We start from the raw sequence: 13,099 nt of genomic DNA, 5'->3' as shown, positions 1-13,099 counted from the left end.
TGACGATGGGTGACGGGGTGCCCTCCAGCTCTACGCTCGTCGGCGAGCTCTACGAACACTACAAGGATGCCGACGGGTTTCTGTACCTCGGGTATACCACGGAGAGTAAGTTTGGCATCTGTGTGATATGTTTACCGTGCTGCATTCCGTGCTGCCTTCCGTTTTGCTGCTAGTTGCAGAATTCTGGCCTGTTTTCAGTATTTAATATTGGTTTTGGTCTGTTCGTGAGATATTCTCTTTTTTTCGTTTGTTATATTACCTCCCGCCTCGGGCCACTAGCAGGTGCTGTGTTATATCAAGGTACTGATGCTAGGCTCCATGACATCTTTCAATTGACACTGACTGACGCGCGTTGACTGTTGCGTGCTGTGTGTTTAGCATTGACAAATTGCAGAGGCACGAACAATAAATGCCNCGGTGGTCGCGCACTTCTGCTGGCCGTCACGCCAGGTTTGATTTGGCACTGTGCATACACAACTGTGTGGTTTCCGCGGCCTGATGTTCACGTTGGGCCGCGTGTTGCGCACGCATACTCCATTTTATTTCTGTTAACTCATGTGGCCAAGCCGTGCGGAGGTGCCGTGGGTGTGCCTGACGAGCACACTCATTGTTTTTGGTTTCTTTCATCGTTGTTTTACGCAGTGCTGTAAGCCGAGACGGCTGCTGGTGGTGTCAGATACGAAAGGTGCCGTGCGGTGACGGCCGTGCACCCCGCCCCTCAATGCCTTCTCGCTCCCCCCTCTTGGCTGCGCAAAGAAAGGAAGCCACAGCGAGATCCAGCAACGATGTCCGCCGCCACTCTGAGCGCATACAAGGCCCAGCTCGGGCTCGCCGAGCGCCGCGCGGAGAGCGCCCGGCTTGTGGAGCGCCACCCGGGCATGGTGCCTGTCGTGTGCGAGGCCGCGTCGTCGAAGGGCGGGCGTGTGTGCCACACGATGGTGCCCACCGGCGCGACGGTCACGCAGCTGTGCGACGCGGTGCGTGCAGCGGCAGAGNTTGACGCCAGTGCCCCACTGGCACTGACGATGGGTGACGGGGTGCCCTCCAGCTCTACGCTCGTCGGCGAGCTCTACGAACACTACAAGGATGCCGACGGGTTTCTGTACCTCAGGTACACTGCCGAGAGCCAGTTTGGTTACTTTAACATGTCCTGTCTGTCCGCTGGGACTTAAACGGTGTGAACGTGTCGTCTCTCTGACGCCAAGCGTAGAAGGATTTATTTTAATTCTTCGTTTTCTCTCTTCACCCTTTCTCCCGCCTGAGCCTCAACGTCTAGCAGCTGCGGCGCGGTGGTCGCGCACTTCTGCTGGCCGTCACGCCAGGTTTGATTTGGCACTGTGCATACACAACTGTGTGGTTTCCGCGGCCTGATGTTCGCGTTGGGCCGCGTTTTTTCTACAGTTTTTGTTTCCTGTTTGTGAGTATTTTTTTTGATTTGCGCGGATTTTCTGGAGTTTGAGAATAATGGTTTTAGCCCTGCCTATGTATTAGTGACTGTGGAATGTTTTGGGTTGACCTTTTTTGTGTTCTGGTTTTTTCGTTGTTGTTTTTGTTGATAGGTGTGTCGTGTAAGCAATAGGCTGGACGTATTGTGAGGACCTTAGGAGGTTTGCTGCTGTTGTCTTAAGACTTTGCAATGACGAAATATGAACTGAAGATGCAGTACTTTGATGAGTGGATGATGCGGTGGCGGAAGTTTCAAACGGAGGGCGACTGGGAGATTGAGAAGAATCGTCAGTGGTGGCGGCGGTGCAACATGGCTGTGTCTGCGGGTTTGTTTGGTTCCCTGGTGCTGTACACAGCGGGTGCAGCAACAGTGAAACGTCAGTATGGACTTCCTCACTTCTACGACATTGGCGTTGATGGACAGATTAAACAGACCGTGTTGCAGTACTTGACATCGCGGTGGCGCTACACGCCTCAGGGCTATGGACGTGTGTTGATCACCAGTATCCCAACGTATATCTCATTTGTGACGTTGGAGCACTACCAGGAGAAACGTCGCATGCAGCAGTATATTGAGCAGAATACGGTGTTTGGTGAACAGATGCGGCGTTTTCTCAACACCGGTAAGATCGAAGAGTTCCTTGCGGTGAACATAAAGGGCTCGTTGCCGAAGTCTCAGCAGTCTATCTATGCCTACTAGATGCGAAGCGATGCAGTTCGATTCGCAGCAATGAATGAGTGGTTAAGGAATACGTGTGAGGTACTGAAGGTGTGGTGGTACAGGTATGGTTTCATGGCTTGCTTAGTTGTGGGCTTTTCCCCCTGAAAACTGCATCTGTATTTAACAGTGAAAAGGTTAGGCAGAAAAAGCGATGTAGCTGAGTTGCTTTCCTTTTACACTGTGTTGTGCTTCGCAGTGTCCGTGGTATACTTTCTGATGCTAACAGAGTAGGAATATGTGGCCGTGGTGGATCTTGTATGCTCTGCTCTCATTCAGGGTGGTATTTCATCGAAGATGTGTGCGTCATTGGGAAAAAGAGGAACTAGCAGTAATGACGTGAAGGATTTTTTATTGTGTTTCTTTCGTAGGAGTTTTTGTAGGCTTAGTGTCGATTGCTGGGAGAGAGTGTGTGGGGGTGCTTCTCTTGCACCAGTTTTCTTGATGGATGCCTGCACGTTGTTTTTTATTGTTTCGCTTTTTCGGTCTTCTGTGTTTCGCTAGTTTTGGCGCCTGAAGCCCCGCTGCCGGCATTCGGCACGCCCGGTGTTGCTATTGAGCGCCCACTTCGGCGCTATTTTCACGGCAAACTTCATGCCACTGCCCGGCGTTTTAAGACCGAAGTCAACAGCCAGTGGCCTGTGCTTGGGTCGGGGCGGCGCACTTGCGATGGATGCGTCGGACTCCGCCCACAACTCCCTTGTGGAGATGTTCCAGACCGCGAATGGAGGGTCCGTTCGCTGCGCCTACCTTTGAGGGATCGATTGGCCCGTCCCGCCTGCGCGGCTGCCCGGGAAGCCATCAGACTACGGCGTCCCCCAACTATGGGTGGCTTTGGAACGGGGGCACAGGCCGCGCAAGCATGGCAAGGTTCTGCCGTGGGAATCTGCACCCGGGCACAAACTGTAACAGTGAGGGGCCCCCCAGGGCATGAGTCCCTTTGCAGCATCATGTGGGCTTCAGGCAGTGTTACAGCGAATGGGTGGATCGACCACGGCGATGACCCTGGATTTAAGTCTGGTAAGAAAATATGGTGACAGGAAGAGAATAAGGAAGTGGCACACTCTCTTTCAGTTTCTTGCACCGGTTGGAATGTGAGTCACCACGAGCGCTGAGTACGGTCGCGCTTTCGAGGACAACAGGACGAAGACAAAGAAGGCGTTGGCAATCAATTTTGTTTACAGGCATCAGGTATGTCGTGATTACTATCGTCAGGTGACAGATGGTGTATGTGGTATAAACGGTTGGCAGTGTTGCTGTGCTCGAAGGCGAGAGATGACAGCGACACCAAGAAAGACATGGATAATGTTGGAACACATGACTATTCGCACCTCTCTGGGAGCTTCAACGCATTCTGTTGTTAGCAGCAGCAGGACTGGTAATAGTAGTGGCAGTGCAGTTTTGAGGAGCACAAAGAGCAGTTTCAGTAAAGCGCATAGTGGCTTGAGGAGGGAACGAGTGACCTTCGGCAGCTGCACTGGCATGTTGGGGAGACCATATCGAAGTTTGAGTGATGTCATAGTGGACAGGAATCTCAGGGATAACCCAATCTCGCAGCCGGGGACTATATTGGGAGAGTGACGGTGATTAATGGGACCAATGTGGAATTCTGTGGCCACACTCTGGCTCGGAAGGATTCGGTTTTGGGAAGATTAGCGCGAGGGATCCAAGCGTTATTTCAAGTCCCCGGTGGTGCCGCAAGTATTTCCATCTCTTGGGTGTGACCAGAAGTGCGATGGTCACCTGTGCCGATGTCTATCGCCTATATATTTGTCGCTGCAATTATTATTATTTTTATTATTTAGGGTTGGAAACTGTTATGAGGCTGATGAAGGACGGAGGTGCAAAAAGGCGTAAATCTGTATCCTATGATTTTATTGTTTCCTCTTTGCACCTCCATCCTTTATTATTGTTTGCCCACGAGCGAGGAAGGTCGAGTAGTTGCTTTCCTCCTTCGCTGCTTTGCCGCCCAATCTGTCTCTTAATTCCGCTGCCTCGCGCGGGAGTCTTGGGAATGTGAAGAGCCCCATGGGTCACCGTCTCGTGAAGTGCTCGCGCGTCCCTGCGGCGATTGGGCCCTGTTACATGGTCCTGGGCGCGGAGGCGCAGAGATAAAACGAAGGTGGTCGGTATTGGCTTTTTTTTTTGCTACGACCTTGTTCCCTTTTGCCTATAAGCCAATGTGGGAAATCCATCTCGAGGCACACATTGTGTGTAAAAACGCTTGATACGTTTAGTCGTGCGATTTGAGGTGTGGGGTCTTCCTTTTGAGAGAGAAGTTCCACTTGAATGTTCTGAACACTTCCTCTCGTTGTCCTCTAAGTCATGCAGCAATGTGGTCATGCATTTAGCCTACCCTCTTATCTCCGCCTAGCTACTTGGTGAAGTGTGTGGATATTGTTTAGGGTGGCAGGAGCTGCTTGTTGTGACTTGATGAGCAGCTCTGTGAATCACCACCGCCCGCCCTTGAAACAGCTTTCGTCTTGTACACTCCTGGCCGACAAACTGGAAGAGAGGGAGTGTGGAAAATGGTAAATATTCAATAGTTCTCGTTTCTCCTGATACCTTGTGAAGGTAGGCTCCTTACCCTAGGGTCGGTTCCACGAAATAGTACACAAGAATCGGCATTGGAGGTAAGATAGGTTTTTGTTTTGTTAGAGAGATAGGGAAAAGGAAACTTCACGAGTGTGCAACTGGAAAGATACACGAAAAAGGAGAATAATAGCATAATTATGGGGCCATTGAGATCTTCACTAAAGAGTGAGACGAACACCAACGGTCCAGAGTTATCTGCAGCGGTGGCCAGCAGCAGCGGTGGCGACGGCGGCGAAGCAGGGGGCTCCACACCCGTAATAAAGTCAACGCCAAAGTGGCACCGTGGAGGCTCTCGCGGTATGGTCCACCCCGCATACGCGCCTTTGGAGCGGGTCGAGTTACCTAATGTGGAGGAAGATGAGAGCCTCGAAGGAATCAAACTGCAAGTACAGGTACGCACCCGCGAGAGCGGCCGTTGGTCCCCTCTTGTGGCAACACCCACCCAAAACATGTGGCACTCCCCTGCGAATGCGCGGAATCCATATGGCAGTGAGACAGAGAGCCCCACTTCTGCTACTCCGGCCGTTGCGAAACAGGAGGTTACTCCCCCATTCAGCCCACTGACGGTACCATTGGAACCGCTTCCGCCGAACGTCGTGCACCGCGCTCTCCTCGGCAAATGCCGCTTCATTCCGTTCCCGACGCTTCCACCGTATGACCCTCCGCCAACACCGCAGATGAGAACCTATCCACTCTTCATTGGACAAGTGCGCTTTGAGGCGTCGCTGGCGGAGCTCATGTGGCTCTTTCACCGCACCTCTGGCGCGTGTGCACTCACAATTGAGGGCCGCGGCAGTGGTTGTTTCATCTTGCACCTGAGGAGTGAATCGGAACGGATGCTCGTGCGGCAGTTGCACAAACGCATTCTGTTTGATATTGGTGGGGTATGGTTTGCCCGTACCTCGCAGGAAGTGGATAGTCTGTGCGAGCACGTTGCACTTGACGGGCCGTACCTGTCGAAGCAGGCAAAGTTGCCACGCGACTCGATGGTGGTTGAGGACATCAAGGTGGATGCCAATGATTCGCATATAAGTAATCCCTTCTACTATGCGCAGAGGGTGCCCACGCCCCCGTACGGTGGAAGTATGGGAGGTTGGGGCCGCACAAGTAGTACAAGAAGTACACCAACAAGGGTGTCCTACAACTCCGTGACATCTTCACCGATCGAGGCACCGCTTCCCCCGGCCACGTGGTACCCGCCGATGTCCCTCTACGAGGCTCCAGCGGCCGAATCACCGCACATGATCTGCGGGGAAGAATGGAAAAGAAATTGTGTGTACAGCGGGGGAGCGAAGAGATAAGATCATAAGGAGAAAAACGAGAGGGAAATATTACGTGGTAAACGCCAGCAGGCATTCGTGAGGCATTTTGTGTATGGATGTGAGGATCTAATTCCCACATGTTCGGAGCACGTATTGGCTTTCACGCATTCATTGTAAGTTCTGCTTAGTTTGCTTAATTATTATTATTTTTTTCTTTGGGAGGTGAGTCAATGATTCTCAGTTCCGTGCGTGTGTTTTTAATGAAGCATAATACGAGGGCGATCAAACAAAAAAGAGGCCGTTGTGTCGAAACTCCTTACACCTGCAGAGTTGGTACGAAGAGGTAAACTCCTTTTTTGTAAAATGGTGGTGGAGCTTGCAGGGTGCGGTGACGCGGAGATAACGAGAATCGGGACGCCGGATCCTAAAAGTATTATTCGCAAATGTTTGTCCCGGGCTTGATTGGAGTAGCGCTGCGGTGGGTCGTCAGTGGAAGAAGAGAAATGAGGGCGGGAGGGCAGAAACGGTGTGTTTCTTGCGCTCAGGACGAGACGGTGCGGGAGGCAACACATGATGTTGATGTAACCGCGACTCTTTGTGTCCTCCCGGCGGTTTTTTTTTTTTTGCTGTTGTTTTTGTGTGTGTGTGTGTGTTTTGAATTTGTTGAGTTTTTTTTTTGTTCTTTGCTCTTCCTGTTGTGTTTTCTCTGTTTGTTTTCATCCGATGTTTTACTTTTTTTTTTTTGTTCTTCACCCCCCTTTGTGCCCGCCCACACTCGGTCGGGGGCATTTGGGGTGGACGATACGCGCACCTTCTTGTTGTCGTTGTTGGTCTATCGTGTAGCGGTGTCGAGTGTGAGAGAGAGAGAGACGAGACGCGCGCAGCGAGGGGCAGCGGGTGGGGGTGGGCAAACTCCACCGCCACCAGCAGCACCAGCAGCAGCAACGAGCTCTGGGCGCAGACACGCATGCGCACCGTTAAGAACGAGGTCAAGATGAAGGTTTAATTACATGGGTTTGTTTGCATCTCAGCAGGGGGGAGAGGGGCACAAGTCATCTGATAAAATACCCACAGATGGCTTGTCTTCATCACTCCAAGCTAAAAGGGAACAAAAGTGAAAGAAAGAGAGCGAGTTTATCTTTTGGGGGCTCGCGCGCTAATAATCTTCTCCCCTACGTGGTCACCCTCTCAGTAAGTTCCACGTGTTAAAGGAACAGCCAAACATGGTGTTGTGGTTTGGCGGCGAATGAGAAATGTGTAAGACGAATATAAAAAAAACGTTTGTTTGTTTTTTTCCTGCTGCTGTTTCCACCTCTCTCTCTCTCTTTCTCTCTTTCTTGATCTTCGCGCTCGTGTAGCGAAGGTATATATATTAGCGGGGCGTGGCTGCGCCATTTATGCTGTGGCGCTGAGAGGCTGGTGTGGCGAATGGATTTCAGCGCCGGTTTGTCCGCGGGCCACATGGAGGCGCTGCGGCTTCTCGTTGCGGCGGTGTTTCCAAGTGCATCGGTTCTCTTCTGTGCGTCGCCGCCGTCGTCGTCATGTGGCCCTGCAGGGCGTCCCGGTGAGGTGGAAGACACGTTGATGGCGCGGCTTGGCGCCCGGCAGCCCTCCTCGCATGCCGCCAATGAGCGGCGTGGATGTCTGCTGGCCAGGCGGGGGCCGTTCCGCGAGTGCTGCTCGCCCAGCGAGGTGGAGGCGTGGGCGCAGCTTTACCGCAGCTGGCCCCCGCAATCCGTCGATGGGCGCCAGTTGTGGCGCTGCGATGAAGAAGAGGCATCGGCGTCGCTGGAGCCGCTTCTACCGTGCTGGACGCCACATGCAGTGGTGTACGTTGGCGGCTTTGAGGCGCCCGATCTTCGTCGTGTTGTGGCGCCGCAGCTGTTCGCGCAGGTGCCACCCCTCGCCAGGGACGCGGAAGGGGACAGGTTGGTTGGTGGTGCTACCTTCGACTACGGAAGGCGTAAGGTCCCGAAGTTCGCGTCGAAGTTACTCAACGCGGAGCTACTGATGCAGGAAAAGGGCTGCGCGCTGCATGAGCCCGACCTGTTGGAGCTTGCCCTCCCTGTAGCTTCTCCGAGCGGTGCGGTGGCGCGGCGTGTCCGCACATTTCTTGCGGTCGCCAACAGCGAGACGAGTATGAGCGCGTTGCGGCTCGCCGTGGATCCGGCACAGCGGACAGCGCTGCGTTCGGCCTTCGGCTACTCGCTTGCTGCGCTTAAGTGCGCGCTTCCGCCCCCCGTCGTGGGCGCCACGCGGCTGCTTCGCCGCTGGAATGCGTCGTGGTCGGCGGTTCCCGTCAGCGCAGCATTTTGGCTGTCGGCGGTGGGCCATGCGGTGGCGCAGATGCCACCACCAACTGCAACGGGGCCGACTGCCATTCTCTTTGGTGGGGGTGCGTCAAGCTCCGACGAGGCGGCAGCGGCTTTGGCAGTTGCTGCGGCTTCCCTTGTCAACAGTTGTACAGAGACGTGCTGCAAAAATTACTTCATGCCTCTGGAGAGCTTCGAGGCGGAGCGTGGGATGCGAGAGTTGGTGGGCGCTGTGGGCCGCCTGCCGGTGCCCCAGCTGTGCAATTGGGGGCACGGTGCGAATGGCATGTGACTTTGTGTGCAGTAAGAGGCAAGTACAAAGGACAAGTGTGTTGAAGAAGCATATGGTGTGGGGGCGGGGGATGTCTTGGCGCAGGGCGCAAGGTCGTGTGTACTTTATGTTGCGTCGTGTGTTGTGTCCCCCCTCCCTGCCCGTTCCCTGTCTCGTTTTCTATTTGTTTCTCCTTGTTGTTGCTTCTTTTTCTCTTGGCAGGAGGAAGATAAAAAACAGTGTAGGGAGGCTCGCGCTAGGCCGCACAAATAAGGCAGTTTTTTCCACGTGCGATTTGTGTGTTTTCTTTCTCTCTTTCGTGATCAGGGCCAGTTTGTCTTTTTTGCTTCTTTTGCTGCCCTGTCGCTTCCCCCGCAGCAGCACGGTGTGTCGCTTTGAGCAGTTGTTCGAACGGTGTGTTTGCCGATGCTCTACCAAGTCGTGAGCAATGTGGCGGACAAGGTGGAGCTCTTCGTTGAGGGGGAGATGACGGTTGCGGAGGTGCGTGTGCTGGTTGGGGCGATGATCGGCGCTGACGAGCGGAACATCCGCCTCACCTTCCAGGGGCACGTGCTCGAGGACGACGCAGCGCCGTGGGACGCCGTTCTGCGAACGTACCCACTCGTGGACGGCGTCCCACGCAAACTCTTCGCGTACGTGTCGGGGAGGCAGCGGGCGGAGGCGCCGAGCGGCGAGGCCCTTCGGGCGGCGCTGCTGACGACGTCGAACACGGCCGAGGAGGAGCGCGCGGCGCGAGAGAACGCGCGTATGATGGAGCCGGTGATTGACATGATGGTGCGCAACCCCGGTTTTCTCGACATGCTGATCTCCACGCAGCCGGAGCTGAAGGAGGTGATCAAGGGGCAACCTGACGTGGAGCGGCTGCTGCGCGACCCCGACACGATGAAGACGCTCATGATGTCGCGGTTTGACCCCGACCGCATGCGATCTCTGAGCCGCGACATGCAGCTGCAGTTCGCTCATATTAGTGCGACACCCGGCGGTGAGCAGCGGCTCCAACACTACACCGAGGGTGCTTCGCAGAGCATCGTTCAGGCGCTTGAGTCGGCACAGCAGGAGTCCGATGGCGGTGTTGATGAGGCGCTGGCGCGGCCGGATCCAAACAAGAAGGCGAACGACGAAGCGCTGCCGAACCCGTGGGCGAACCAGTCGTCGTCGTCGTCGCAGGCCCCGGCTGAAATGAACACCAATGCCATGCGCGCCATTCTGGCCTCTTCTGGTGGCGGCGGTAGCCGTATGCCATTCCTTGGACCACCAGGACACGCACCTCCAGCGGCAGCGAGGAACCTCTTTTCTGCCGTAACCGACATGTTCCCGCAGGGAATTCCTCCTGTTTCGGGGAGCGGGGTGCATCTACCTGGATTGGCACAAGCGAGAGAGGCGGTGCCGAATGATGCTGTACGGTGGGCAGCACAACTTTCGATGCTTAAAGATATGGGGTTTGAGGACGAGGCGCTTTGTATAGAGGCGCTACGTGCGACAAATGGCGACGTTGACAAAGCAGTGGGTTTTATCGTCGACAGGAACAGTTGAATGACATGACTGCTCACGCCCGTTCCAATTCCGCACGTGGAATATGGCTTCTTGATGCATGAGCGGGCTGCTACCAGTCGCCTCCTCGGGATATGAAATTTTCCAACGAAGAGTTGTTTTAGATTACTATGACTGAATCGATTGTTTAGTTGTGCCGCGTTGGTATGATATACTCTCTCCCTCCCCACATCATATGTATATTTATATATATGTATGCGTCTGCGTGCGTGTGTGTGTGTGTCTTTTTTAATGCCCTTCTGTGTTTCTTTTTTTTTTCTACAAGCTGCCAGTCGTGGTGGTATTGAGGAGGGAAGGGCGGCACGCACACACATACGGACAAGAGGGATTTCCCCCACCGCCTTCCTTCCCTTTGTGAGAAGGAAAGAGACAAAATAAACGCCCAATACGAGGGAATAGAAAGTGAGGCGTTGTGTAACAGTTTGGGTGTGTCGTGCGTTTGGTTTGATGCGTTTCGCCGTGTGCTTTGCTGCTGGGCTTCTGGGAGCGGCGCTACAGCGCTCCACCGGCGACGCCCGCCCAGCGGAGTGTTACCGCAGTATCGAGAACGCCCTGCAGTTCCGCAACAAGAAGCGCCCGGGCGAAGTCTTCTCACAGCGCTACAAGCCGTACCGGCTGGGGGAGGTGGTCCCAATCACACATGACACCGCCCTTTTCCGGTTTCTCCTCGAGCCCGACGAGGAGTTCAACTTGAAGCCATGCTCCACGCTGCAGGCGTGCTACAAGTATGGCGTGCAGCCAATGGATCAGTGTCAGCGCTTCTACACGCCCGTCACAGCAAACCACACGAAGGGCTACTTTGACCTCATCGTGAAGCGCCAGAAGGATGGCCTCATGACGAACCATCTCTTTGGCATGCATGTGGGCGACAAGCTGCTGTTTCGCTCAGTTGCATTCAAGGTGCAGTACAGGCCCAACAAGTGGAAGCACGTGGGCATGGTAGCGGGCGGCACCGGCTTCACGCCTATGCTGCAGATCATACGTCACTCACTGACGGAGAAGTGGGACGATGGCACTGTGGACAAGACAAAGCTCTCATTCCTCTTCTGCAACCGCACAGAGAAGCACATACTGTTGAAGGGCGTCTTTGACGATTTGGCGGAGCGTTTCCCTAAACGGTTCAAGGTGTACTACACAGTCGACCAGCCGGTGGACCCCGATAGCTGGCCTCACTTCGTCGGCCGCGTGTCCAAGGAGATGGTACAGAAGTCGATGCCCGCACCAGATGAAAAGAGCATGATTATTATGCTGTGCGGCCCCGACCAGCTGCTGAACCACGTGGCAGGCACCCCGATGGGGACGATGAGCGCCATGTCGAGCGGCATGAACATTCAGCCCCTTGCGCCAGATCTCAACAACCTCGTACAGCTCGGTGGCATTTTGGGTGAGCTCGGCTATTCGAACGACGATGTGTACCGCTTCTAGTGATGTTGGAGTAGTAGTAGGAAGAGAAACAGCAGCAGCAGCCAAGGGACGGAGAAGGAGAAGGAGAGGTGTAATTTACAGAGATACCCCTGATGATGGGATGTGTGTGCAGTGGAGAAAGGCAGTGGGTGGTGTAAGAGGGTGTTATTGTTTCGAGGGAGAAAAACGTCAATGTCTGCAAACTGGAGCTGAGGTAGGGGACGTTGTGTGGGGTGCTACGGAGGCAACGAAGCGGACACGGCTAACGGAAGGAAGCACAACACAAACAAAGACAATGAGGATGTGGAGTTTGTGCATCGGTTTTTTTTTTTTGTTCTTTTCCTTCCTCGGTCATGGCGGTGGTGGTGTTTTGTCGTTGTTGATCTTGACGGCGGTGGGTGTTGAATGTTTTGTTTTCCCGTTTTTGCATTGCGCATCTGTTGCTTGTGTGTATATCCCTTTGGAGGCTTGCTCTCCTGCGCCCCATTGGCATGCTTCGTATCATTGCTCTTCTCCCGCGCATTGCTTCACACACACGCACACACGTGCGGGGGAAGAAAAGGGAAACGAAGTGAGAAGAGACACGCGATGTTCCGCTTGACACGCTGCAGCCGCACCGGGCGGGCGATGATCTCCCGCGGGAGCCCAGAGTGGTCCCACCGCCTGGACCTCAAGAAGGGCAAAAAGACGACGATGCTGCACAAACTAGGCACCAGCAAGCCCAACAACGCCCTCCAGTACGCGCAGATGACGTTGCATGACCTGACAGAGTGGTGCCTTGCGTACTCCCCGTGGCCGCTCACGTTCGGGCTCGCGTGCTGCGCGGTGGAGATGATGCACGCGTACGCCGCGCGCTACGATTTGGACCGTTTCGGCATCGTGCCGCGCCCCACACCGCGCCAGGCGGAAATCATTATCGTCTCCGGTACCGTCACAAACAAGATGGCCCCGCTGCTGAGGAATGTTTACGTGCAGATGGTGAACCCGAAGTGGGTCATCTCAATGGGAAGCTGCGCCAACGGTGGGGGCTACTACCACTTCTCTTACTCGGTGCTGCGTGGGTGCGAGCGCGCGATTCCGGTAGACTTCTGGATCCCCGGTTGCCCACCATCTGCGGAGAGTCTTGTGTTTTGCCTTCACACGCTGCAAAAGAAGATACGCTGGCACGAGATTCAGAAGTACTCCGTACGCGGCTGAGGGTATTACCGCAGCAGTGCGAGGGAATGAAAAGAGAGTGTGCGTATGTGTGTTTGTGTCTCGCTTAATAGGCAGTTGCTGCGTCTGGCAGGGTGAAACTGGGCACAACTAGCGGAGAAGGGGGAGGGGAATGGGGGGTAAATAGTGGGAAGGGTGAGGGAAGTCTGGGTGAGGGGTGTGTGCACCCTTGTACAATAGGGCGAGAAAAAAAAACAAGTAGTGGTCTAACTTCGTTCTGTTGAGGGTGGACGTGGGAATAGATGATAATGGTTGCTGTTATCTCAAGTGCGAGCATATGTATATCTATATCTATATATATATA

General features: G+C 54.4%; 9 protein-coding genes across 9 annotated transcripts; 7 read left to right on the top strand and 2 right to left on the bottom strand.

Moving 5' to 3' along the window:
• Nucleotides 1-785: 785 nt before the first annotated feature.
• Nucleotides 786-1,172, top strand: DQ04_04801080 (putative autophagy-related protein 8C-like; the record flags this gene model as incomplete). The annotated part of the gene is made up of 1 exon (XM_009313806.1): nucleotides 786-1,172. One exon carries the CDS (start codon nucleotides 786-788, stop codon nucleotides 1,170-1,172), a length of 387 nt encoding a protein of 128 aa, XP_009312081.1.
• Nucleotides 1,173-1,636: 464 nt separating this feature from the next.
• Nucleotides 1,637-2,146, top strand: DQ04_04801070 (hypothetical protein; the record flags this gene model as incomplete). The annotated part of the gene is made up of 1 exon (XM_009313805.1): nucleotides 1,637-2,146. One exon carries the CDS (start codon nucleotides 1,637-1,639, stop codon nucleotides 2,144-2,146), a length of 510 nt encoding a protein of 169 aa, XP_009312080.1.
• Nucleotides 2,147-2,756: 610 nt separating this feature from the next.
• Nucleotides 2,757-3,116, bottom strand: DQ04_04801060 (hypothetical protein; the record flags this gene model as incomplete). The annotated part of the gene is made up of 1 exon (XM_009313804.1): nucleotides 2,757-3,116. One exon carries the CDS (start codon nucleotides 3,114-3,116, stop codon nucleotides 2,757-2,759), a length of 360 nt encoding a protein of 119 aa, XP_009312079.1.
• Nucleotides 3,117-3,375: 259 nt separating this feature from the next.
• DQ04_04801050 (hypothetical protein) lies at nucleotides 3,376-3,684 on the bottom strand (the record flags this gene model as incomplete). The annotated part of the gene is made up of 1 exon (XM_009313803.1): nucleotides 3,376-3,684. One exon carries the CDS (start codon nucleotides 3,682-3,684, stop codon nucleotides 3,376-3,378), a length of 309 nt encoding a protein of 102 aa, XP_009312078.1.
• A 1,212-nt stretch (nucleotides 3,685-4,896) lies between these two features.
• On the top strand, nucleotides 4,897-6,060 carry DQ04_04801040 (hypothetical protein; the record flags this gene model as incomplete). The annotated part of the gene is made up of 1 exon (XM_009313802.1): nucleotides 4,897-6,060. The coding sequence occupies one exon, from the start codon at nucleotides 4,897-4,899 to the stop codon at nucleotides 6,058-6,060; it is 1,164 nt and encodes a 387-aa protein (XP_009312077.1).
• Nucleotides 6,061-7,449: 1,389 nt separating this feature from the next.
• On the top strand, nucleotides 7,450-8,625 carry DQ04_04801030 (hypothetical protein; the record flags this gene model as incomplete). The annotated part of the gene is made up of 1 exon (XM_009313801.1): nucleotides 7,450-8,625. The coding sequence occupies one exon, from the start codon at nucleotides 7,450-7,452 to the stop codon at nucleotides 8,623-8,625; it is 1,176 nt and encodes a 391-aa protein (XP_009312076.1).
• Nucleotides 8,626-9,030: 405 nt separating this feature from the next.
• DQ04_04801020 (ubiquilin) lies at nucleotides 9,031-10,158 on the top strand (the record flags this gene model as incomplete). Its single annotated transcript, XM_009313800.1, has 1 exon — nucleotides 9,031-10,158. The coding sequence occupies one exon, from the start codon at nucleotides 9,031-9,033 to the stop codon at nucleotides 10,156-10,158; it is 1,128 nt and encodes a 375-aa protein (XP_009312075.1).
• A 465-nt stretch (nucleotides 10,159-10,623) lies between these two features.
• On the top strand, nucleotides 10,624-11,601 carry DQ04_04801010 (putative NADH-cytochrome b5 reductase; the record flags this gene model as incomplete). The annotated part of the gene is made up of 1 exon (XM_009313799.1): nucleotides 10,624-11,601. One exon carries the CDS (start codon nucleotides 10,624-10,626, stop codon nucleotides 11,599-11,601), a length of 978 nt encoding a protein of 325 aa, XP_009312074.1.
• A 567-nt stretch (nucleotides 11,602-12,168) lies between these two features.
• DQ04_04801000 (NADH-ubiquinone oxidoreductase 20 kDa subunit, mitochondrial precursor) lies at nucleotides 12,169-12,777 on the top strand (the record flags this gene model as incomplete). Its single annotated transcript, XM_009313798.1, has 1 exon — nucleotides 12,169-12,777. One exon carries the CDS (start codon nucleotides 12,169-12,171, stop codon nucleotides 12,775-12,777), a length of 609 nt encoding a protein of 202 aa, XP_009312073.1.
• Nucleotides 12,778-13,099: the final 322 nt, after the last annotated feature.

Source organism: Trypanosoma grayi, assembly GCF_000691245.1.
Source record: "Trypanosoma grayi strain ANR4 Tgr_480_V1, whole genome shotgun sequence".
Classification (NCBI taxonomy): Eukaryota; Euglenozoa; class Kinetoplastea; order Trypanosomatida; family Trypanosomatidae; genus Trypanosoma; species Trypanosoma grayi.
This window is presented reverse-complemented; position numbering and strand designations above follow the sequence as displayed.